The 24,681-nt window shown below is 39.2% G+C and overlaps 1 protein-coding gene across 4 annotated transcripts in view; it reads left to right on the forward strand.

Annotated features, from left to right (window-relative positions):
- SNX25 (sorting nexin 25) overlaps positions 1-24,681 on the forward strand; it is a 105,107-nt gene that overhangs the window by 34,290 nt on the left and 46,136 nt on the right. For all 4 annotated transcript variants that reach the window (XM_069493742.1, XM_069493744.1, XM_069493743.1 and 1 more), the window contains exons 4-6: positions 3,217-3,389; positions 4,090-4,276; positions 23,154-23,224. In XM_069493742.1, coding sequence (XP_069349843.1) covers positions 3,217-3,389; positions 4,090-4,276; positions 23,154-23,224 — 431 coding nt within the window. The remainder of the gene's footprint in view (positions 1-3,216; positions 3,390-4,089; positions 4,277-23,153; positions 23,225-24,681) is intronic.

The following is a 24,681-nucleotide window of genomic DNA, read 5'->3' on the forward strand; positions in this document are numbered from 1 at the left end:
AAACAACAAATGCTAGCATGGATGTGGAGAGATTGGAACACTGCTTTTGTGGATAATATAAAAGTAGTTATGGATAAAACATCAAAATAATAGAAACAGAACTGATTCCATATTAGCTCCTTCTCTTAGGGATTCTAGTTCTTTTATGCCAAGGGTAGATTTATTTTCCTGGTATCTAGGCTAGTCCTAGTAGCTCTAGTTGGAGATACGGCAACAACAAAACAAAGAATAAATAACAAAGAAAAAATATCTACCACTGTTCTCTGGGAGTATGAATGGTCGAAGATGTGCTAGTAGGTCACTGGCATTTTGCATATGGACGATCTTGTCCTGGAGAACTAATATCTTTGTATTACACAAACCATACAATGAGACCAGCAGACAATAGGCCCAGGTTTGATGACTATATCTGTATCTGCCTGCCCCAGGTAAACAAACAGTGCTCTTGTCCTAGAAATCGCCATTGGTGTGCAGATGTCTGTTGGCTGCAGAATGACTTTGGTAGCCTGGGGAGCACCGAATTGAATTGGCTAATGTTGGACAAAAGAATAATAAATTGCATTAGTAAAACAACAACACGTCTTCTGGTTGATTGTCAGGCAACTGTGTGGAGGCTGCTTTCCGGTCTTCCTTATTTCTGGGCTGTTACTCTGTTGCTGCTATAAGCCAATCCAGATGACATTTAATTCTTTTCATTTGCTTCCTTTTCCGTTGTTTCATCTGTCTTGTTTCAGGAAAATCTAGAAATGATTGGTTTTGTACTATTAATTCAATAGCATCTTTAATTTTATAGTTTCTTTCTTTTAATCTCTGCATTTTATTTGCTGATCAAGTACTGGCATGTGGTTTGAGGGGAAAACAAAGAATGTTTATATTCACTTATTTTCCTCCTTTATCTCTTAAATTTTCTTCCCTTTCATCTTTGCAATCTCTGATTATGGTGTCATGTAGAGTCTGGACTTGAGAGTTATTTCTACCATTTTTACCTCTGTGACTTTCTTCACTTTACTATTCAGATCTTAATTTTCTCATCTATAAAATGTGGGTGAGGATATCTACTTCCTGGTGTAAGTGGGAGGATTAAGTAATATTGTACATATGAAACTTATAAAAGGTTAATGTCCTTTTTCTTACTCAAGGAATGAGAACCCAGAGGCAAATATTGGGAATTATAGCAAGCAAATGATTGATCCACACTGAACGGAAGAAAGATGCTGCAAAGACCAGTGGTACAGACCCCTGGAAGGCTAGCTAGACATCTCCTGACTCAGAAGTTGCCATATGCCTCATGAGCTTTTCTTGGCTTTAAAGCATACTTGATGCCCACTTACTAGAAACGGCATCATAGGAATATCCTGCTTGGAGTTTGCAGAGAGATTCCAGGGAAGCATCTGCCATTCCTTTTTCTATAGATCAAGCTTGTTTGACCAACTCTCTGGCCTTTGACTCAAAAGGTTTTTCCCTAACTCAGCTCTAGGAGGGAGGGAAACTTGTGGCAGTCTGAGAACCAAGCTGTTTATTACCTGCCTTCTGTTGGTACAGACAGGGGACTGTGTGTACCTTGAGAGGGATTTTGCTATTATTTAAAGAAGCTTTTCTTGTGAAAGTGGATTTTTGGGGATACCGACCTCCTCCAATAAGTTTTAACCAAATTTATATTTTAAATAAAAGAATTACCTTTAAAAGTCCTTGTCATGATAAAGGGATAGCATCTTAATCATATTACATTGAAATATCAATGCTAGCTGGCAACATAGCTAGAGTTTAAAATAATTGAAGATTCCATTTAAAGAAGTCAGCATAAATTGGTATATGCGTAAAGGCTTACTCTTAAAAATCTCTTTTCATGTTGTGTTGGCTTTACACATATTTTTTTTTTTTTTTTTTTTTTTTTTTTTTTTGTTGAGACAGAGTCTCACTTTGTTGCCCAGGCTAGAGTGAGTGCCGTGGCATCAGCTTAGCTCACAGCAACCTCAGACTCCTCGGCTTAAGCGATCCTACTGCCTCAGCCTCCCGAGTAGCTGGGACTACAGGCATGCGCCACTATGCCCGGCTAATTTTTTCTATATAGATTTTTAGTTGTCCATATAATGTCTTTCTATTTTTTAGTAGAGACGGGGTCTCGCTCAGGCTGGTCTCGAACTCCTGACCTTGAGCAATCCACCCGCCTCGGCCTCCCAGAGTGCTTTACACATATTAGGATAGAATTCCTCCAGCTTGTAGAAGACAAAGAGGAAACCTTTCTTTTTTGGTGTACATACTCTAGAAACTAGTCTTCAGTCTCTAGTGCAAAAAGAAACCACAGTTAACTTCTAAGAGATATTGGGTCTACGGCCATACCACCCTGAACATGCCCGATCTCATCTAAGAAACATTGGTCATAAAGGCAACAGTATGCATTTATTTATTTAATTTCCTGTGTAATACTTAGTATGTTTATCCTTCTCTGTTTAGTGGTTTTTTTCCTTCTCAGTATTACCCACTATTTACTGTAAGAATCTCTTACACTTTGCCTCCTTATCTGGAAGACGATAGAAAACTGAGCATCTCAGTCTTCCTTGAATTGCTGTCTAGATACTATGGAAAAGGGAAGTATAGAAAGTTCTACTTTTGACTCTTCTTTACTCAGATCCTCCACATTAATGGTCCTGGAATTGGCTCAGTGCTGACATTGAAGTCCACAGCCAAGGTTGGCAAGACTGATTGGAAAATACCTGGGTGTCTCCCAGAAGGCAATTTGCCATCAAATTAGGTAGCATCAATTTACGGATCCTCTTCTCACTAGAAATGCCCATAGACTTTTTATCCTGTGGTCTCCAGTCAAGAAAGCTGCCTGGTGACCTTGGTTTATGCTTCTTTTTTTCTTTTTTCTTTTTGGAAAAATAAAGCTGTAGATCACATTTAAGAAGCCATCTAGAAGACTTAAAAATAATCTAGTTAAAGAAATACCTTTTGAATTGTTACTACAATTTGGGAGTTACGTATAACCCTTGATGCTACTTAAGTTAGTTATCATGGTTTGGTTTGAAATTCCAACAGGCCATGCATTTGTGTTTATTTCACCGTAAGTTGTCTTTGATTGAGGAAATTTGATTATTGAGATTGTTGAGGAGGTGGCAGAGTTATAACCAACGTGTTGTCCATTTGAAATATTTTTTACCTAATGGTACATAACTGAATTGTTTCTAGAAATTTTCCCTCTGTTTGTTGTTTTAGACATGAAGAACAGCCAAGGCCTTTTGTGTTGCATGCATGCTTGAGGAACTCAGATGATGAAGTGAGATTTCTGCAAATGTGTTCTCGGGTTCTGGTGCTTTGTCTCCTCCCCTCAAAGGATGTCCAGTCTCTCAGCTTACGGATCATGCTTGCAGAAATTCTCACAACAAAAGGTAGACCTATGAAATTGATATAACTAATGCAATAAGTGTGCAAACTAATGTGCTACATACTGATATGGTAATACTTTGTATAACACTTATGCAAACCTTGTTTACTAAGGGACATATTGGAATTAGCCAACTGTGCCCATCATTTGATATAATCAACCACAGAGAAAACAGATAATTTTTAATCTAAAGTTACTAGAATGGGTTTGTAATAGTGTCACTGACTTTTTAACAACTTCCTCCATGGAGTCTGCTTTAACCACATGGGAGAATGTTGACTTTCATCTTTGGCAGCCTAAACTGGTCAAAACATATTGACATGACCCTTATTAAAAAAAAGAAAGAAAGAAAGAAAAGAAAAGAAAGAAAGAAAGAAATCAGTGAACTTAATTTTGATAGTTTTGTTAGCAACTTGGGTTCCAAATGACTTCCTTTCATTATTCCTTTACATTTCACTCATTTATTAAAATGACCACTTGATTGTAGCCATAGTTGGTAACGTATCTGGAAAGATAGGCAGCCTGTGTGTGTGTGTGTGTGTGTGTGTGCGTGTGTGCACACGTTTTTGAATATCTTAATTGTTTATAATTTCTCCCATTTGGCTAGTTGAAAAATGTTTGCCAAATGTAGTTTAATTATGTAATATAAAAACAATTATTCAAAGAATACCTTTTTCAGTGGTGCTTTCTTCTCCTTCCCACAGTCTTGAAGCCAGTAGTGGAGTTTCTAAGTAATCCGGATTATATAAACCAAATGCTACTTGCCCAGTTGGAGTACAGAGAACAGATAAATGAACATCACAAGAGAGCCTACACTTACGCTCCTTCTTATGAAGAGTTCATCAAGCTTATAAACAGCAACTCTGATGTGGAATTCTTGAAGCAACTAAGGTATTTGATCTTTAATTACAGCACAATAGCTAGTGATTATCATCCCCTGCCTGGTTAGGTAAAAAAAAAAAAAAAAAAAAAAAAGTGACTATCAGGGAAACAAAAGAAGTCCATAAATCTTATCATTTAGTGACAACTAAACTTATCCAGCTTCTCCTTAACAGTGGAATTAGAATTAGTTTTTTTCAAAGTATTAGGTTTTTCAAATACAGTTCACCCTTGAATAATGTAGGGGTTAGAGGTGCCAACAACCCTCCAAGTCAAAAATCCACATATAATTTTGACTCTTCCAAAACTTAACTACTAATAGTCTACTGTTGACAGGAAGCCTTATTGATTACATAGTCATTTACTATTTATTAAGTGGAAGTGGGCCAGGTGTGGTGGCTCATGCCTGTAATCCCAGCACTTTGGGAGGCCAAGGTGGGAGGATCACTAAAGCCCAGGAGTTTGAGTCCAGCCTGGGCAACACAGAAAGACCCTGTCCTCTAGGGAAGAAAAAAATTAGCAGGGTGTAGTGGTGCACACCTATAGTCCCAGCTAATTGGGAGGCTGAGACAGGATCACTTGAGCCCTAGGAGTTTGAGACTGCAATGAGCTATGATTGTGCCACTGCACTCCAGGCTTTAGCAATACCGTGTCTCTTAGAAAAAAATTAAGTGGAAGTGGATTATCATAAAGGTTTACATCTTCACATTAAGTAGGCTGAGGCGGAGAAGGAAGAGGAAGCTTTGGGCTTGCTGTCTCAGAGATGGCAGAGGCAGAAGAAAATCCCATTAAGTGCTCCTGTGCAGTTCAACCCCATGTTGTTCAACAGTCAGTGGTAATTAGGTTATAATAGATTAAAAGTGCTACAGTTGTTAGGAGTACCTACTTAGCTACTCACATGCCTGCCTCTTTAGTAAAGCATTGAAAGGAGATGATGCATTTTTTAATTACAATGTAGAGCATTGTGTTGGTTTCACTTTTCTTAGAAAATGCAGAGACTCAGGTTTGGGAATAAGAAGTTCTTGATTAATTGTTTCAAGAACACATTTGAAAATACTACAGGAGTGTTTTTAAAGGGGAACACAATCTCCCTTAGCATATTTGAGATATTTTAGGGATGAGAGTGTGTTTATGTGTGTTTAGTTTTCTTTTTACAGCCTATGCAAATACAGTATGTATCTGTCTTCTTTCACTCAGCATAATATTTTCAAGGTTCATCCATGTTGTTATAGTATTATAGGGACCAAGACTCTTGAACTCCCAAAAGTTTGCTGAAAAATCACTGGAATGAGGCAGATTGATTTCTAGAACAGGCATACAGATTTATTTTAGCCTGTATACATGGAAGCCTTCAGAATTAATACCCAAAGATACAGAGGAAATTATCCTTTTTTATACTTAAGTACAACAAAGTATGGACAGCCATGTATGTGGGAATTTGTACATGGGATGAGAAAGAATTCTCAACACAAAAGTTAGGATAGAAAGAAATAAAAAGTTCATTTAACTTTCTCAGAGAGAGAAGGGGAGAGAGAGAGACAGAAGGGAAAGAGAGGGGAAGTATTGGCTCTGAGGAAGGGGGAGCTTGGGAGTTTTATGGGGAAAAGGGGGAAAAAAAGAAAAATTGGTTGTGGCAGACAGATAGGAAAAATGGCTGTGGAGCCACTGCTTCTGATTTTTTTCTTTTTTTCTTCTCCTGGAGAGTAGCTTATCAGTAGTCTGTTTGAACTGGTCTGGTGAGGAGGATTTTTACACTTTCTGTCTGCTCATCTCTTTTCAAATGCTGTTAAAAAAAAAAAAAAAAAAATCTTAGCAGGCATTTAATCTTGAAGACCGAGAGTTAAGACCCGTGTAGTGAATCGTAAAGACGGCAATCCTTTTTTTCCTTTCCTTTCAATGTAGAAATATGTTGGGACAAAAAGGATATGACCTAATGCTAGTAGACTGAGTGGGGAAACCCAGCAAGGTCTGTCTGTCCAGATTCATATTGGTCTATCTGAGCAGCATTCCTTCCTTCTGGGTGTGGAGCAGGCCCCATGGGGGTCTTACGACTTACTGTCAAACAAGGTAGATCTGATAATTTCTTTATAGACAGTTTTTGCACAGCATAATTTTAGGTTTTATGGCTGGCTTTTGGGAAAAGGCATTCTGGTTTCTATGGCCCTCTTTGGGGAAGAGGGATGCTGGTTTCTTGGTTAGCTTCGGAGGAGAATGGGACTGAGAGGCAGGAGGACAAGAGAGGGTCAGAGAAAAATTTTGCTTCTGAGGCCTTCAATGGAGGGTACAGTTTCTGAGCCCCATCAGCATGTATCAATTCTTCATTCCTTTATTTGGCTGAATAATATGCCATTGTATGAATATACCACATTTTGCCTATCTATTCATCAGTTAATGGGCAATTTGGGTTGTTTGCACTTTCAAGGATGCCTTTTGACTGACCCTTGAGCCTCTTCGGTACCATTTCAGTAGCATTATCAGTGGCTATTGATAAAGGAGAGTAAGGTAAAATGTTGCAGAGTCCTAATCTCTTTCTACCACCAAGGAGGAGTTGATGGAACACAGGCAGAGGGGGGATATTCCTGGTGTGCACTATTCCTGTTCCATATGTCGTATCTCTTCTGTGTCTTTCACTTTACTGTTAGGCTTTGTGTTTTCAGGAGAGTTTGCAGAGTTGGCCTGGGGGCAGTTGGAGGTACTGTAATTATTAGATAATAAAGCTGTTAAAGTGTATATTAGAGACAGAAAGAATACACTTTTAGATATAATTACATTGGTATAATGACTGAGTCCTGACCTCCATCCCTTTATAAGCTTTCAGTTCCTCATGTAGAGCTTGGGAAATGTGTTGATAACTTTCTGCAGAAGGGCTGAGAGTTCTTTTGTGACGAGAGGTATAAACTTTTCCATGCAACTGGCAACATCAACTATGGGATCATGGTGATCCTGAAGAGTTCATAGTTCCCTTAGCAATCTTGGCAAAGAACCTGGGAGAAAATAGTGTGCAGGGCATTTTTCTCAATGATAGATATACACATCCAGAGTTATTTCTGAATACTTGTGCAGATTCTGCATATCCTAAGGCGTCTTCCCTGGGCCTGTAACTGTGAGATGACTCCTTAGGCTTTGCTGTGTAGTAGAATTTCAGGCAGTTCTGTTTGATGTGGCACTGGCAAGTCTTTTATCCATGGGGCAGTTGTCTTATCCATTGTATCTTAGGAGCACACCCAAGGGCTTTATTCTCTGCTTTGTGCACAGTTGTAACAGAAAATCTGTCAGGAACAAATGCAATAGCAGAGATTGATATTTTGCCCCAAAACGTTGGTGATGTTACATAAGTTGTCTTGTTACCAAAAGTTCAGCACTTGTCCCTGAGGCCGCATCAGGTGGTTTGAGGAGAAGGAAAGGGAAGGTTTATTAATTTGCCAGCAAATGAGTAGGTTGGCAGACTTCCGTCTTTAAGCACCAATGTCCTGTCTAGAAGCAGAAGTACAGAGCTTTTATAGGGTTTTTGTTTGTTTGTTTCAGGTTATTGTTGTTTAACTACAGTTGATGGTCCTGATCCATCCCTTCTCCAGGGAAGACAATTTGGTGACCTCCGCCCCTGGACAATTCCTTTGTGCCATCTCCTGTGGTACAAAGAATAAAGGACACTCCCCTGCCCCTCTGATTACTTGCCTTGGGCAGGAAGGCAGGTTTTAATTCCCAAAAAGAATGGGAGAGGTTTTAAAGAGATAACTTTTAAAACATTTTACCCTTTTTCAGGCCATTCCGTGCGTTACATTGTTACTTGGTTACTTATTGTTTGTTTGACAAAAAATTACTCTCTTGTTCAAAGATCAGTTCTGCTTATTGTATTGACAGTCGGAATTACTTTTTATTAGACTCTTGTCTACACTGTATGTTGAGGCTTATCAGCCTCCCAAAACCAGTGGAGTTGCTTTCTTTAATCATAGTCTGAGCTGTTCTGTTGTGGTTTTTTTTCTTTTTTTTTTTGGTACAATTAGAGTGCTCTGTTGTCTGACTTTATTAGCATATTAGGTCACTATCTTTAAATTGCTCTGAGTAAAATTTTGGCATAGGCTGCCTAATGCAGGGAATGTGTTTTATTTAGACCCAGTAGTTGATGAACACATCCACTTTTATTTCATACATATTTGGTAGATAGATGCCTATTTTCTAAAGGAAATAAAGTCATTCAGCTCTGCTAGGCTAGAATCCACACAAACAAAGAAAAACACAGAAAACTTTGAGGGTGATATGTGCAGTCCTGGAATAGTCTGGTTGTTTTCTGAGTCAGCATGAAGTGTTTTCACAGTAGGATTATAGAGCTAGAAATACATCCTTTAAATATACTAAATTTAGTGGTTTTTAACCCTGGCTATATATTGGAACTGCTCAGGCCTTAAAAAAGGGTACAGTTGGATATCCTCTTGTCCTTTGTAGCTGCTTCCTTTTTTTTCTTTTCTGGATCCAAGATGTCACAGTGAAAATGTGGTGGCTACACTGGTCCAATATTTTTAGTTTTTCATGGTTTTCTAGTAGGAACAGTGACCAACTCTGCTCAGCCAGAAATGTGAATGCCATCTTGGTACAGGATATTAAAGAGCAGCTGAGTAGATTTCCCACTGCTGGTGTGGGTGGGGAGATGATGCCACAATTAAGGAAGGCAAACCAGAGCTCAGAATGAAGGTGTGTCCATCAGTGAAACTCGACAATTACAGTGATAGCAGAGAAAATACTGAGTGTTCCTTTATTTTGAAGATAAAGTGGGGTCAAAAGAATACCAAAGGAGAAATGAAAGGTCTGCCTTTGCAGACATCTTATAAAGGCATGGGCAGATTGTAGGATTGTAGCCCAGGAAAGCATGCAGTGCTGCCTGCCTTGGGTAATTAATTCTTCACCCTATTGGTAAAAAGTACTCCAGTGAAAATTATTTACTCTTCCACTAAAAAAATAAAAAACTGGTGCCTGGGCTTCGCCCCCTGGAATTTTTATGTAGTTTGTCTGGAGGGGAACCTGGGCATCAGTATTTTTAAAAAGATCCCCCAAGTGATTGTAACGTGAGACTAGTAGGATCTCTTTCAAATGGAGTGTTCTCCCACTCGCTACCAATTTGAAGTCCAGGCTAGCTATTATGTCATGTCTTTCATTGTATTCTGACTCTTTGAAAACTGTTTGTACTATTTGAGGTACATGGTGACTGTTGAGTATACCTCATTCTTTTACCGTGTTTATTGTAATGAACAAAGGGAATTTTATCACTGACCTTCCTGAGAGGCATTTTTAACCTAAAGTTTTTCAACCTTGGTAAAATTGGCATTTTGGGCTAGATAATTTTTTATTGTTGGTCTATTTATTGTGCAGTGTTTAGCAGAATCCTGGCCTGGGCCCACTGGATGCCAGTAGTACCCATACAGGTGTGACGACCAAACATATTTCCAGACATGTCAAATGTTCCCAGGGGAAAAAGTCTCCCCTGATTGAGAGCCACTGGTTTAACCCCATGAGTAGATTGGAGGTACTTACTTGTTAAGATTTGATTCAAATGAAAGTTATAGGACCCTTTCACCCAAATAATGATGACTTATCCAAAGTATAGTGGTTTTTCCCCTAGATTTATTGAGGTATACTTGACAAATAAAAATTTTGATATATGTATTTATTGTGAAATGATTACCACAATCAAGCTGATGAACATATCCATCACCTCACATAGTTGCCATTGTTTTTTTGTGGTGAGAACACTTAAGATCAACTCTTAGCAAATTTCAAGTATACAATACAGTGTTACTAACTATAGTCACCATGCTGTGCATTGGATCCCCAGAACTTATTCCTCCTCCATTAACTGAGCCTTTGATCAGCATCTCGCCACCCTCACCCCTTCAGCCCCTGGTAACCCCATTCTCTCTGCTTTTATGGGTTTGACTTTTTTAGATTACACATGTAAGTGAGATCATGCAGTAGCTGTCTTTCTGTGTCTGGCTTATTTCGTTTAGCACAGTGTCCTCCAGGTTCATCCATATTGTCTCTAATGGCAGGATTTCCTCTTTTTTTAAGGCTGAATAGTAAGATAGGCAGTCCAGGACTGGGATGGGGGCTCCACCCCTCTTAAGGACCCAGGCTCCTTCTAGCTTGCTGCTCTGCCATTCTCTGGGTATGTTCCAGAGTCCTTAGGGTCCAGGATGGATTCTAGAGTGCCATTCATCATATCCTAATTCCAGGAGGCAGGGAGAAGGCAAGAATAGAAGGTGGCAAAGGTCATGCACTGGCTGTCTTTTAGGAAGTTTCTGGATACTACTATATGATATTTCTGCTCATATTTTATTGGTCAGAACACTTGAAATATTATAGGGAATCTTATTCTGGGCAACTTTAGGCCCAGTTGAAAAATGGAGAATTCTGTTACTAAGGAAGAAAGAAGAATGGATATATGGGATAGGCAAGTGGCCATTTTTGCTACCATACTGTATGTTGTATAGTTTAGTGAGACAGAATAGCTCCACTTTCCACATAAGCATTAGAAAAATACAACTTTCCTAGAGGAGACATTTGCCAAGGTTAAAGAGATGCCAAGCAAATGCTCAAGAAGGGAAAACTTTCTTTGTGTGTTTCAAGCTACCATTTGTTGAACATCTACTATGTATTAAGCACAATGTTGGATTCTTTATAATCATCCTCTTACTTGATCATTATAGCAAGCATGTGAATTAGAGATTATTATTCCCTTTTATGATTGAAGAGAACAAAGTCATTTGCCCAGGATCACAGAGCTAATAAGCAACATAGCTGGGATTTGAACTCAGGTCTGCCTGACTTCAAATCCTGTATTTAAAGCTGGGTGGCTTGCTTACCAGGTGGGCAGAAAACAGCAGTGACACAGGGCTCCAACTTTCTGGGGTTTCCTAAAGGTGTGGAGATAACTCTTCTGTTTGTGAGTCTTGGCTGGCACCAATCCTTTGGACAGAGAATAATACCATCAGAAGTATTGTCATCTGTTATTAAGGCGGTGATATACTGCCAGATAAACAAGTAGTGATAAAGAAAATCAGAGCAGACTACCACTGCCATAATCTTATTTACTGCCAGTCCAATCTTTATTAGATTTTTCAGTTCTGGATCTGTTTATTTCTGATCCGTTATTTAAAGAGCAAAATGGAGAGTCTGAAAATAGTAGGGAGGAAATTTTAATAATGGCTGGAAAGTTTAAAATTGAAAAGATGAAGGATTATTTAGCTTGGAGAAGAAAAGAAAACCTTTTATCTACTTTTATCTAGTACATACTGAGATTGAGGTGGTATTTTCTGCTTTGCTAGAGTAAAACTAGAGGAAATGGGCATAATGAATGGATGAATTTAAGAGATAATAATTAACAATGGAGTGGGCTACTGATGGAGTTTGCTAAGTATTTTTTCTTTAGATATTAAAGGAATGGATTTTTATCTCTGAATTATTTTAGTACATTTACACATGAAGATAATATATTAAAATATTAAAATTCTTAACATTGCATGCTTCTGTGAAGAAGAACTTAAATTATTTAAATGTTCTGTGTTTTGAACATTGATTCTGAAAATATATTGTGAGTCATGAGCAGTAAAATAGGATTACGTCGTAGAGGAACATGAAAGAAGAAATCAAGCATACCTCAAGACAAACTAATGCAGCGTGTCAGAAATCAATAAGTACACATTAACTGCTAAGGAAAAGATGAGTGTGGGTGGACAAGGAGATGAAAAACCATCATGTATAAAACCAAGAGAATCCTGGCAAATTTTTATGGAAAGAATAAATGAATGTAAATTTAGTTTTAATGAAAAACTTGATAAAATATGTGGCTGCTTATGAAAAATGTTCTGAAAGATTTTTCAGTCTTATGAGAAATAAAAGTATATTGACTTCAGAAATATAGCTCCTTTTGTTGGTGTCCAAGAAATAGCAGAGGGCACAGAGGTGGGAGTTAAAACATATCAGAGAACACACATTTTTATTTAGGAAGAAAGATAATTGAGTATTGGCAGCAATGTAAAATTTGATATAAGAAGGGGAAATTTTGGTGTCAAGAAGTTCATGATCTCTCTGAAATTAAAAAATTAATTATGTGCTTATAATTGGAGCAATACCAGCACTGTGGGTAAATGTATCTGCTTTATGAGTGACTGTTGGGACAAGTCAGTTTATATAAAGCCCTTGGCCCAAGATCTGACACATTTCCAATTGTTAGCTGCTACTGTTGTTATGGTCATTAAACCAAGGATTGCAAACAGACTTAATTTTATTATGAACACTAATCAGTTGCTAGTGGCTGGCTAGAGTACAGTGTTAAGTTTTGGGGTTTGAGGAGGCTCAATAAATAGCAATGCTCTTCTCCCCCTGAGGTCCGAACCATTTCAGAGCTGAGGAATAAGGCCAACAAAGACCAAATGTCACTCTTATTTTTAACAGATAATGGAGAATGCAGTTTATATGTGCAAGCAGCCTGCTTTCTAAAACAGAACCTCAGGATTAGACAGTCTTTCCTGCCCAGCTATGCTGGACCAGAATAGCTTCCTTGTCCCTGTGTTCCCCTCCCGCCCCTTCTCCCTGGTAGGTCCAGAGTCCATCTGCTGGTTGCCCTTGGAGGCAGAGAATACATGCCCTTAAGAGAACAGAGAAAAGAAAGGCCTATGCTTCACATGCCTAATTCCTCCTTCTCTGTGGTCAGGTTAACAACCTCTTCCTTCACTAAGGAGGAATGAGTAAGGGGTTGAGAGAGGCCAGGGATGAGGCTTCTTATATTTGGAATGGAACGTTAAGAGTTGGGGGGTGGGTAATGCTCTTTTCCTTGAGGGGAGGAAAGGTGGTGCTAAGTTCTTACTCAGCAGAAGAGAATTTTGCAATTGCTAATGTCTGTTAAGGGAATGGTAGTGAAGAGTGGTATGCTGCTAATTTTTAACAGCTGGCTTTTGGGTGGGTAAGAAACCCTGACTTGTAGCATTTGCCGATTTCTCTAGTGTTAATATTCCGCCATGGCCGCTTTAAAGCCACCAGCATGATATCACTGGACATGGAATTGGGAAGAGATTTGCAATAGCACACCATTATATGTGCATATGGTATTTCCAGAATACTGATATCATAGATGTAAATAACCTCATGAGCATATGTAATGATAAAATGAATAAAATTATTAGGAAATGATGAGCTTTGAGTACTTAATTACCTTTTCAAAAATACACTTAATTGTAAGTTTGTATAATTTGATTTTTAATAATGAGTTTAATTCCTAAAAATTCTTTTCTTTCTTTCTTTCTTTCTTTCTTTCTTTCTTTCTTTCTTTTTGAGACAGGGTCTCACTCTGTCACCCAGGCTGGAGTGGAGTGCAGTGGCCTCTTCATAGCTCACTGCAACCTTGAACTCTTGGGCTGAAGTGGTCCTCTTTCCTCAGCCTCCCAAGTAGCTGGGACTATAGGCACGAGCCACCAGGCCCGGCTTAGTTTTTCTATTTTTAGTAGAGACAGGATCTCACTTTTGTTCAGGCTGGTCTCGAACTCCTGGCCTCAAGTAGTCCTCGTGCCTCTGCCTCCCAAAGTGTTAGGATTACAGGCGTGAGCCACTGTACCCAGCCTGATTCTTAAAAATTTAACAGCTAGGTCTCATGAGCCTGCACAAGCCTTGTGAACTGGCTCCAGTGCAGCACTGAGTGGTAACCACACATGCTTTCTCTTTTGATGGCCCTGCACTAGACAGAAGTGCAGTTCTTGTAGAGATGGATGAGGGTTAGCAACATGAGAAGTCAACCTGTGGTGATCAGTCAAGCATCTAAAGTAGACCCTGGCCAAGAATTTGGACTCAAGAGTCAGATTGACCTGGACTTAATAGAACAGGTTTGCATTTTCGCTTTGCTACTCACAAGCTGCATGATCTTGGGCAAGTCATTTAAACTCTGATCCTCAACTTTAACTGTGAATTGGAGAAAATGCTTTCTATTTCAAAGGATTGTGATAATTAATGAGATCATGCATGTAATGCATTAACACAGTTCTCAGGTCATGCTAGGCTCCCAGGAAGAGCTAAAAAAAATAGCAATTGTCAGAAGAAGGCATATAAATTCTCAGATCCTGACTTGAATCGGATTAATGAGGCAACACAATATTTTATTTCAGAAAAACTTTACTCGAAATGTATAGGAAAGTCATTGGGACATTTTCAGTATAGAACATAAAAGTAGGCAACTAAAGATGATACTTGGTAAACATTCTGAACAAAAATGCTTAATGTGAGAATCAGGAATGAATCCTAGCAGTGGTTATACATCTATAAATACTTTATAATGATAATAGTAGCTGACATAAAAATATCAGGAATACTGGTCGAAACTAGATAACAAAGAGAAAAAGTTTGGTTTTTTTTGAGGTTAACTAAAGGGCACCAGCTAGCTGAGGGTGACATAAATTTGGTTGTTTCTGTAACATGTAATTTCTGTAGCTCTGGGAACTAGAAAATGAATATGGTAACATTTGGTTATTTTAGGAAGATAAAAAATATAGATAAACAAGATTAAGAAAAGTATCACTTATAAACATAAAAACTATACTTAGTGAATATATTTCCAGATTATTTTCTGTGTGTGTGTGAATAGAGAGAGAGAGAAAGAGAGGGGAGTGTGAGAGGGAGGTGTGAGAGAGAGAGAAAGGGTGTGTGTGGGGGGGGAGTGTTTACCTAAGTTCAGGACACCTCACCTCAGGCTGCTGTGGTTCAGAACTCCCTACCTGGTGTGACTCAGCGTATAGATGTGTGGAGATGGTTTCCTCAGCCCTTGGGGGTGGCTGGGGAGGGTCTGGGATGGGTGGTTACCCCCGTGTTCTGTTCAAATATCATTTAATATGTGTGCTATGAGTGGAAAAACATTAGGAAGCATGTCTTAGTCTTTCTGTGGAATCAGCCACCTTTGGCACACTAGAAAGATGGAAAACAGTTTTAAAAGCCAAGTCCTTGAGCCGAAAGAGCCTCTCATTCCTCCAAGTCCTAACTTAAAACATTTCCGCCGTTTGTGCTTCTGACACTCCCTGCTTAATGTCACTAAACATACCTCATCAAAAGGTAGCTCAGAATCCTCTTGTTATATATCCTCAGTAGTACTCAAAGACATAAACACTAAAAAGGGATACTTTTCTTTGTTCATAATATTGGTGGTGATTGTTATTGTTGATTAAAATTTGATGACAGTGTTGGCAACGGTGTGGGAAAATAGAACCTCATGTTTTACAGGTAGGGGTATAAATGATTACCTTTCTGTAACACAATTTTATAATGTGAAAATATGCATTCTTTTTCACCCATTTATTACTCCTAATAATTTAAGGAAATAATCACGAATGTATAGAAAGATTTCTCCAAGAATGTTTCTTGCAATGTTATTTAAAATAGAAAAAAGCTTGAAATAACCAAAATGTCTAACGAGAGATTTAGTTAAAAAAAAAAAGTTGGTGCATTTATACAATAGATTGCCAGGTATTGGCAATGGTGTAATATTAGAATATTTAATTATATTGGAAGATATTAGCTAAATTAATCAGTTAAAAAGCTCTAAAACAGTATGTATACCCAGTCTTATAAACAAAAGATACAATATTTGCATAGAAAAAAGTTTATAAAGATATTCCAAATGTTAGTAGTGGTTAACTTCGAATGTTGTGCTGTGTGTATTTTCTCATTTTCTTCAATGAACATATGTTATTTTAGAGAAAGAAAAAATTGGCTCAGACTGACAAAGTAATATCTGCCCAGCCATTTATCAGGCTGGTGTAACAGACATTAAAGCCAGCTACAAAGTTAACAGGAAACAATATTTCTCCCAAATACAAGCTATCCACACTATGGCTTTAAAATGTCATAATGATCCCTTTCTTTGAGCTTTCTTAGTCACTGAGAAACTTCGTTCTCTACATCTTAGTCTGTCAGGAACTTTGCTGTTTGAAATTATGTCAGTAAGAATGACACATCCTACTCTTGCCTGGAGGATCTAAGTCAGTTTGAGACACAGAAGCAGCTTTTATTTACAACCCAGATGCAGAGCTGCACATAAGGGGTTTCTGGACTCAACATATCTATCTTAACTTTATAGTTTTCAAGGAAATGGGACCTTGTATCCGCCCAAAGTTGACCCCTTTACAAAATCCTGCTTTGAGTTTATCAAAATGCTGCTTCCTTTAAATTTCTTCTGAACTCCACTTTTCCCTGGAATCCCATAGTAACTTTATCTTTTCCTTTGTGGAGACACCCTCCAGTTCCTCCAGTATGTAGTGTCTCACTCACTGTGTGGGTCAGCAAACCTGATTTTCTTGAACTACAGTGATCCTGGTGGGCTTAGGTTGATTGGGCTAAAATGGTAAATATTTGTCTGGCCTTTGACTCTCCCAAGAAATTCCACCATGTGCATGCCCAGAAAACTCTAATAATTTCTTAAAAATCTGTATAAGGTGTGCCTAATGAAAATGAAGAGACTGATTTTTTATATTTGGCATGCAAATAACTTTGAAATCAATTCTAGTTGAATTCCAAAGCTGTTCTAAACAGTAGAGAGTAGAAGGGCAATAAATCTATAGATTTCTAAGGTAATTATATACTTTGAAGTTCTGTGTAGCATTTCAGGTGAGTTTCAGATTGGTGGGGAGTGTTCATAAACACAAACTCACTCTGTTTAGCCAATTGGGTAACACTAAAGGGGGAGGGGGTGGCAATTCAGAAGAGCAGGTGGTGGCAGTTATCTTAATGTGGCTTTTTCCTAGTCCCTGGGACAAAGGATATGATACTGTAGGTAGGATCTTGCCACATTTGGAAAACAGCTGAATTCTTGTTTTTGTATTGTTTTGTTTTGTTTTTGTTTTTTTGAGACAGGGCTCTGTGGTCCTGGCTAGAGTACAGTTGTAACACCGTAGTTCACTGCAACCTCAGACTCCTGGGCTCAAGCCATCCTCCTGCCAAAGCCTCCCAAGTATCTGGGACTACAGGCACTTGCCACCAGGCCTAGTTAATTTTTCTATTTTTTGTAGAGATGGGGCCTTACTCTTGCTCAGGCTAGTCTCCAACTCCTGGCCTCAAGCGGTCCTCTTGCCTTAGCCTCCCAAAGTGCTAGGATTATAGGTGTGAACCACCGTGCCCCACCTGAATTCTTGTTATACCACTTCTCCTTAATACTTGAGTTTACATTATCATTTTGGAAAAACATATACTAACAATATATGCACACAAATATCAATCTTCCTGATTCTTGAACCAAACTCAGCACCTAGAAGGCCATATCCTCCTCTGGAGAAAGAAAGCTGAATGAGTGCTCAGTATCTCTGAATTGCTTCCCAGAGTTCAGGGAAGCCTGTGCCCTCAAGAATAGCCAGCATTGGGATGTAGTTCAGTGTATATATATTGTGTGGTTTTTGTAGAAAAAAATGAGAATGAAAAAAGTCAATCATTTCCTCTTGGTATCAAGTGAAAGTAAGTTAAACAAGTTCAATAATCATCTTCAAATGCCTGCTACTTGCAAAGCACTATGTAAGGAGTCTGGTGTATATGAAGGTGAACAGGCTGTGAATCCTTAGATTCTGCCCCCTGCCATCAAAGTGTTTGCAGTCCAGCATATAAATAGCTAAGTAGGAAGCAAGATACTAATGCCCAGAAGTGTGGAGTAAGAAGAGCTAAAGAAGTCGGTAGGAGCAAATATTTCATCTTATAACAGAGAGGAATCTAAGAAAGCTGCAGATAGATAGGAATGGCCATGAACTGAGTGAGTTAATAGGATTTCAGCAGATGAGGAGTGATTGTGTGTAAGAGGGAGAAAAAACAGAAGAAATATTGAGGAGAAGGGAGTCAGGAAAGAACTGGAGTGTGTTCGGGGTATGGCATGTGGTCTGATTTGGCAGAAACAGTATCCAAGAGGGATATAGAAGGCAGTAAGCCTGGAAAGGCTGGATTATCTGCCATTGACCATGCTTATGTATTTTGAAAAGCCTTGGGCAAGGTAAGTATTAACCTATATTGAATTTTGGAGTAGCAGGAGAATGGTTAAGAGCATGAGCTTTAGTGTCAGGCAGCCTTAGATTATAATTCTGGCCCTAATGCTTGAGAAGCAATGGGACCTTGTATAGATTTCTTAATCCGCCTAAACTCCAATTTCCTCCTCTGTAATGTGAAGATAATTATAGCACTTTGTTATGAGGATTAAGTGAGATAATATAAATTAAAGTACCTAAACAGATACCTGTTATTTAATGAAAGGAATCTAAAATTGTTAGCTGGTATTATATTATTATTTTAATGTGTTATTTAAAATTTTTAACTCTTTACTAAGATGGTGTGTATTTTCTTCAGTACCACTGATGATTCATTTGTTCCAAAGCATGAATCATTACAAATATCAAAAGAACAAATTGTTCAGAATATTATTTGTACCTGCTAAGTGTTTGAGATGTTAACTCTTGTTAATGTAGCTTATTAATATTTATTGAGTGCCTACCTTATGTTTAGTGCCAAACTAGTTTCTATAGGAAAATATAAGACACAACTCCTATCTTTAAGAGGCTCATGATCTAGTTGGGGAGAAAAAAGTAGCATATCTTTAGTATAGGCAAAGTCACACTTTTGCCTTAGGCTCAAAAATATGTCACCATTTTTTAAAGGAGAATTAGGCCCTGAAATACTGGACACACCATTTTCTTTGTTCACAGCATTCTTTGTGGGAGTGTGACTCTTTAAAACAACAATGTAAAATAGTAAATAAAAAGGCACTATTAAAGAACATAAGTAATTTAAGATTTCAGCGAAGGCAGGTATGAAGTTGCTTAACCGGGATTGGGGAAGACTTGAGGGAAGAAGTGATATATACATAAGGTCTAATTAGGTGGACAAGTAGGAAGATTGCCTTCAAGAAGCAAACAAAGCATGAGCAAGAGCCTAGAGAGACCATAGAGAGGACAGTATAGAAACTGGCCCGGCTTATGTGCACGTGTCTATGAAGGAGAAAAAGAAGCTGGGTTGGATAAGAGAGCCAGCGCCAAGCTGTGGAGGGAACGGCAGGCTAGAGGTGTTGAGCAAGGGAGAGATAAGATGAAGGTGGTCTTGTGGGAAGGTGCTTTGACGGGGTGCTCAAGGTGGTTTGGAGAGGGAAGGATTAAAGTCATGGAGACAATTAGACTGTTTAGCCATTGTAGTGCCCCACGTGTGAAAGGAGGAGGCCTGAAACAGGGTGGTGGCAGAAAGAAAGGAGCTTATTTAAAGCTCAAAGCCAATCAATATATTGGCTTTGAGACTGACGATTGCTGGTAGGGTGAATATCTAAGATGATAACATCTTGAGAAAGATGATGGTAATAGTGCAGAGATGGGGAGGTAAAGAAAACTTACTCTGCAGGAGAGGAAGTAAAGTTAGTTTGAATAGGCATAGATAGGTAGGTAAACAGTCTGGAAACTGGTTAAAAAAAAAAAAAAGACTCATAATTCTACCAATTCAACACAACTGCCCTTTATTTTACCTGCATTTTGCCTTGTAGCCCTGGTTCATATATACCTACATGGTTACATACCTGCAATCATTAATGTACGTGCCATTTTGCATTTTTAAAATTAGTTCATCATAAATTCTATTTTCATGTAATCTTTATGATCATAAATACTATTGGCTGAGTGCTTCCCCTTTAATCTGATGTATTCTCAGAGCTTCCTGAAAGCAGGGAACATATTGGTATTATTCATTCCTGTGAACAAGAAAAGATTGACAAATGTTTATTTAATGAAAGAATTATTGACCACATAGATTATTTTCATGCTTTGTAGAAGTTACTACAACAAATATGTATATGATAGTTTTTGGTTTTTGTTTTTCTTCTTTTTTGCTTCTGTTAATTGTTTCCTTAAATTTTTTTTTTTTTTTTTTTTTTTTGAGACAGAGTCTCACTTTGTTGCCCAGGCTAGAGTGAGTGCCGTGGCGTCAGCCTAGCTCACAGCAACCTCAAACTCCTGGGCTGAAGCGATTCTCCTGCCTCAGCCTCCCGAGTAGCTGGGACTACAGGCATGTGCCACTATGCCTGGCTAATTTTTCTATATATATATTTTAGTTGGCCAGATAATTTCTTTCTATTTTTAGTAGAGACGGGGTCTCGTTCTTGCTCAGGCTGGTCTCGAACCTCTGACCTTGAGCGATCTACCCGCTTCGGCCTCCCAGAGTGCTAGGATTACAGGCGTGAGCCACCACGCCCGGCCTGTTTCCTTAAATTGATAATAAATTCTCAAGATTGGAATTGCTATGTGGAAGAAAATCCATTTGCAGGACATCTAATCTAGATGGCAGTGTACAAAGGGATGTTTGGAAACACATGCTGGAGTTGTGTGAAAGGTCCATGCTGTTCACTAGTAAAACCTAAGTCCCAAGGTTAAATTAAGGACTTGGGCTTCGATGGTTCCAGGTTTTTGTATGCTGCTTATAAGCTGTTTCCTCATCCATTTAGTAACTAACAGAATTACTCACGTAATGAGCTATTTTTGTGGTTTGCCATTATTTGGAGGAATGAAGGCAGTTCCAGCAAAAACTTTATTGGTCATTAATGTGCTACCAAGACTTCAGTTTGGAAAACATTGCCTGAGTGCAGCCTAGAGTTTGTCGTCTGTGTGTATGGAGTCCTTAAAGAGCTCTCTGTCAGTTGGAGTGGCATTTGGCCATGAGACAGCTTGACATACAGTGAATTAAATAAGTTATGAGTTTATTTTCCTCCTGCAACAACGTGTCCTGAGATAGGCAGATGGAGGCTGTTAAAATGGTTCATGATGTCACTGGAGCCCTAAACAACTCCTGTCTTCTTACTGCAAATTTGTTAGCCTGTGGCTTTTATCTCCTGATGACAAGGTGGCTGCTGTACCTTCATCCAGTTGCGTCCTTGTTTTATGTAGAAAAATGAGGGATGGGCAAGGACAAAAAGTTGAGAGGGTTTGCTTTCCTGGAATCCCCACCCAGCCATTTCTGCCTGTATCTCCCAGGCTAGAATGGTGTCACATGACCAGCTCTAACTGCTGGGGGCAAGGTTAGCCTTTTTAGCTGAGGGTCACTTTCCCTAATAAAACTGTGGGTTAGGCCGGCGCGGTGGCTCACGCCTGTAATCCTAGCACTCTGGGAGGCTGAGGCGGGTGGATCGCTCGAGGTCAGGAGTTCGAGACCAGCCTGAGCAAGAGTGAGACCCCCGTCTCTACTAAAAATAGAAAGAAATTATCTGGCCAACTAAAATATATATATTATATATACAAAAAAAAAATTAGCCGGGCATGGTGGCACATGCCTGTAGTCCCAGCTACTCGGGAGGCTGAGGCAGTAGGATCGCCTAAGTCCAGGAGTTTGAGGTTGCTGTGAGCTAGGCTGACGCCACGGCACTCACTCTAGCCCGGGCAACAAAGCGAGACTCTGTCTCAAAAAACAAACAAACAAACAAACAAAAAAACCTGTGGGTTAGTAAGGAAGGAAAGGAGACTGGACGTTGTGTGTGCAACCAACAGCGTCTGCCACCATATTTGGGTGACACACCGACACTACTCCTGACAGCATACCCATTGAGATGGTGAGTCAGGCATTGATATTTATATTACACAAGTGAAGATATAAAAAAGATATGAATTTGTGAGGAGTCCATGAAATAGCTATGGCTGTGACGAATTTGTGTCTCCTGGATTTTAGTTGAAAAGCAAAAGAATGTATGTTAATTGATGCCGGAGTCCCATTGCAGATATTCTGATTCTGATCTGGAGCGACTTATAAGTGAGAAGTAGTGAGGGACTACATTCAGGCAGGGGCAGTGGAGCTGCAGGGGAGAGGACAGCTTTGAGATCCATTTATGACAGCACCATCCAATAGAACTTTCTGAAGTGATGAAATGTTCTTTCTGTTTGCACTGTCCAGTATGGTCCACAAGCCACATGTGATTGTTGAGCATGTGAAATGTACCAAGTGTGATTGAAAAGTGACTCAACTTTTAATTTAATAACTTTAAATAGCTACAAAGCACTTGTGGCCACCTTATTGGACAGTGCAGATTTAGGTGGTAGAGTCAATAGGCCCTGCTTGCCTAGGAGTATGGAGGAGAGGGAGGAGTTAAGCAAAACCTCAGAGTTTCTACCCGCGGTGAGGGGTAGGTAGTAATACTTCCGTTATGGGGAGTAGAGAGGGGGCAAGTGGGTGTGTGATTTTTACATTAGGGCCTCAGAAATGACTAGCACGTGGCTCAGTGCCCGGCCTGTTATAGGTGCTCGATCCATGATGGATTGTTTCAGTGAGACTTGGTAAGGATTCACAGCTCTTGTGTTACGTTTATTTAGTATAAGTACAGTCTAAAGCTGCAGTTCTCAACCCCTGGGCCATGGACCAGTACTGGTCCTTGCCCTGTTAGGAACTGGGCCTCACAGCAGGAGGCGAACGGTGGGCGAGTGAGCAGAGCTTCATCTGTATTTACAGCAGCTCCCCATCGCTCGCATCACTGCCTGAGCTTTGCCTCCTGTCAGATCAGTGGTGGCATTAGATTCTACATTATGGTGAGTTGTATAGTTATTTCATTATATATTATAATGTAATAATAGTGGAAATAAAGTGCACAATAAATGTAGTGCACTTGAATCATCCCGAAACCATTCTCTCCCTCCCATCCATAGAAAAATTGTCTTCCTTGAAACCAGTCCCTGGTGCCAAAAAGGTTGGGGACCACTGGCCTTAAGTCCAGAAGTTCGAGGATGCAGTGAGCTATATCATGACACTGCATTCCAGCCTGGACAACAGAGCGAGACCCTGTCTCTAAGAAAATGAATAAATAAAATAATGGTGTTTCTGCAAATAGTTTTTCTTCCTGTTAAATCTTTTTTCTTTCTCTCTTTTTAAAAATCAGGTATCAAATTGTAGTGGAAATAATCCAAGCGACTACAATTAGCAGCTTTCCCCAAATGAAGAGGCACAAGGGTAAGAACCAGTTTGTTTTCCTCAGTGACATGTTAATGGCCCTAGGTCTATCCACCCCCCCGCCCCCCGCCCCCCGCCGTCTGATTTTTGGCAATATGAGCATTCTTTTGGCTTACATTTAAATAGTTCAAGTTTACTAAAATATTAAATTATTAAAATAATATAATAGCATTAGAGAAAGTAAATATCATTTCATCCTAACAAAAACCTTTGTATTTCTGTATTCCCTTATAAACTTTATTCATCTGTAGACATAATTTTTAGAAGATTAAAATCATCGGATATATAGTGTTTCTGTTCTGTTTTTAAATTAAACATGATTACATGATTTTTTCTTATGTTGAAATTTAATTTTAATATTCATTAATATTTCTATCATGAAAAATTATAATCATTTAAATGACTCCAGTGTTTCATAATTTACTTAATCTTTTCCTTTTCTTAAGCATTTGGATTATTAGTAGTTTTTTTTTCCGCTTTCCACTCTTGTGTTGTAGATTAAAAAAAAAAAAAAAAGACTATTTTTTTTTTTCCTGTTTGTTTCTCTTCAAATGAAGTAAGATTTTTACCCAGGCTTGACACTAAGGAATAATTAAGGTATGAGGATAGCTCTCAACTCCCTATAGTTTGCCTGATAGTAAAACATTCCCCCTCAAATAAATGAGGTTAGAGAACATGTTAAAATCTAGGCAAAGCAGGTCTTGATTCACAGGTGAGAGGCAGCAAACAACTACTTTCACCTTGTAGAGCAGACTTCCCACAAGACCTGCCCAAGTGCCTGTCGGGGAGCAGAGGGCTAAAAGAAGAGGGAATAGTTGGGCCGTGACAGGCTTCCAGGCTTCTCATTAGCATACAGCAGCAAAAGGAAGCTCAGGCTGGAGACTTGTCTCTCTGCATCACTGACAGAAGGTAGGCACGGTATAAAGCAAGTGAAAGTGGACCATGAAGAGAGACACTAATTCTTAATCTCAGCCCAGTAAGGAAGAGTGTACAAATACAGTCATTCAGCAGTGTTTACTGAGCCCCTACTAGGTGATAATCGTACAGTAGTAAATAAACAAAATCTCTGCATTCCGTGTCCCTAAAGGAGTCTGGGAGGCAACCAGACAATAAACAAATGAAATACACAGTATTTCACACGATGTGTGCTTGGAGTAAAACAGAGTGAGTAGGGAAAGGGAAGAGGTGGTGGGGTTCTGCTGGAAGGGAGGCTAATTTTGCATTCACATAGTGATCTGGGGAAGATCTGCCCTAAATGGAGACCTCTGAGCAGTGATCTGGGAGTCTGAGGGTATCTGGGGAAGAGGAGCTGCAAAACTCTAAGGCAAAAGCTTGCAGTGTTTGAGGAAGCTGATGTGGCAGAAGAAAGGGCTCAGTCAGTGGAGCGAAGCCAAACCTGAGCCCAGAGGTGGCTGGGAGCCCAGCCACAAAGGGCCTTACTGGTGCTGTGGGGCTTT

Source organism: Eulemur rufifrons, chromosome 18, assembly GCF_041146395.1.
Source record: "Eulemur rufifrons isolate Redbay chromosome 18, OSU_ERuf_1, whole genome shotgun sequence".
Taxonomy (NCBI): domain Eukaryota; kingdom Metazoa; phylum Chordata; class Mammalia; order Primates; family Lemuridae; genus Eulemur; species Eulemur rufifrons.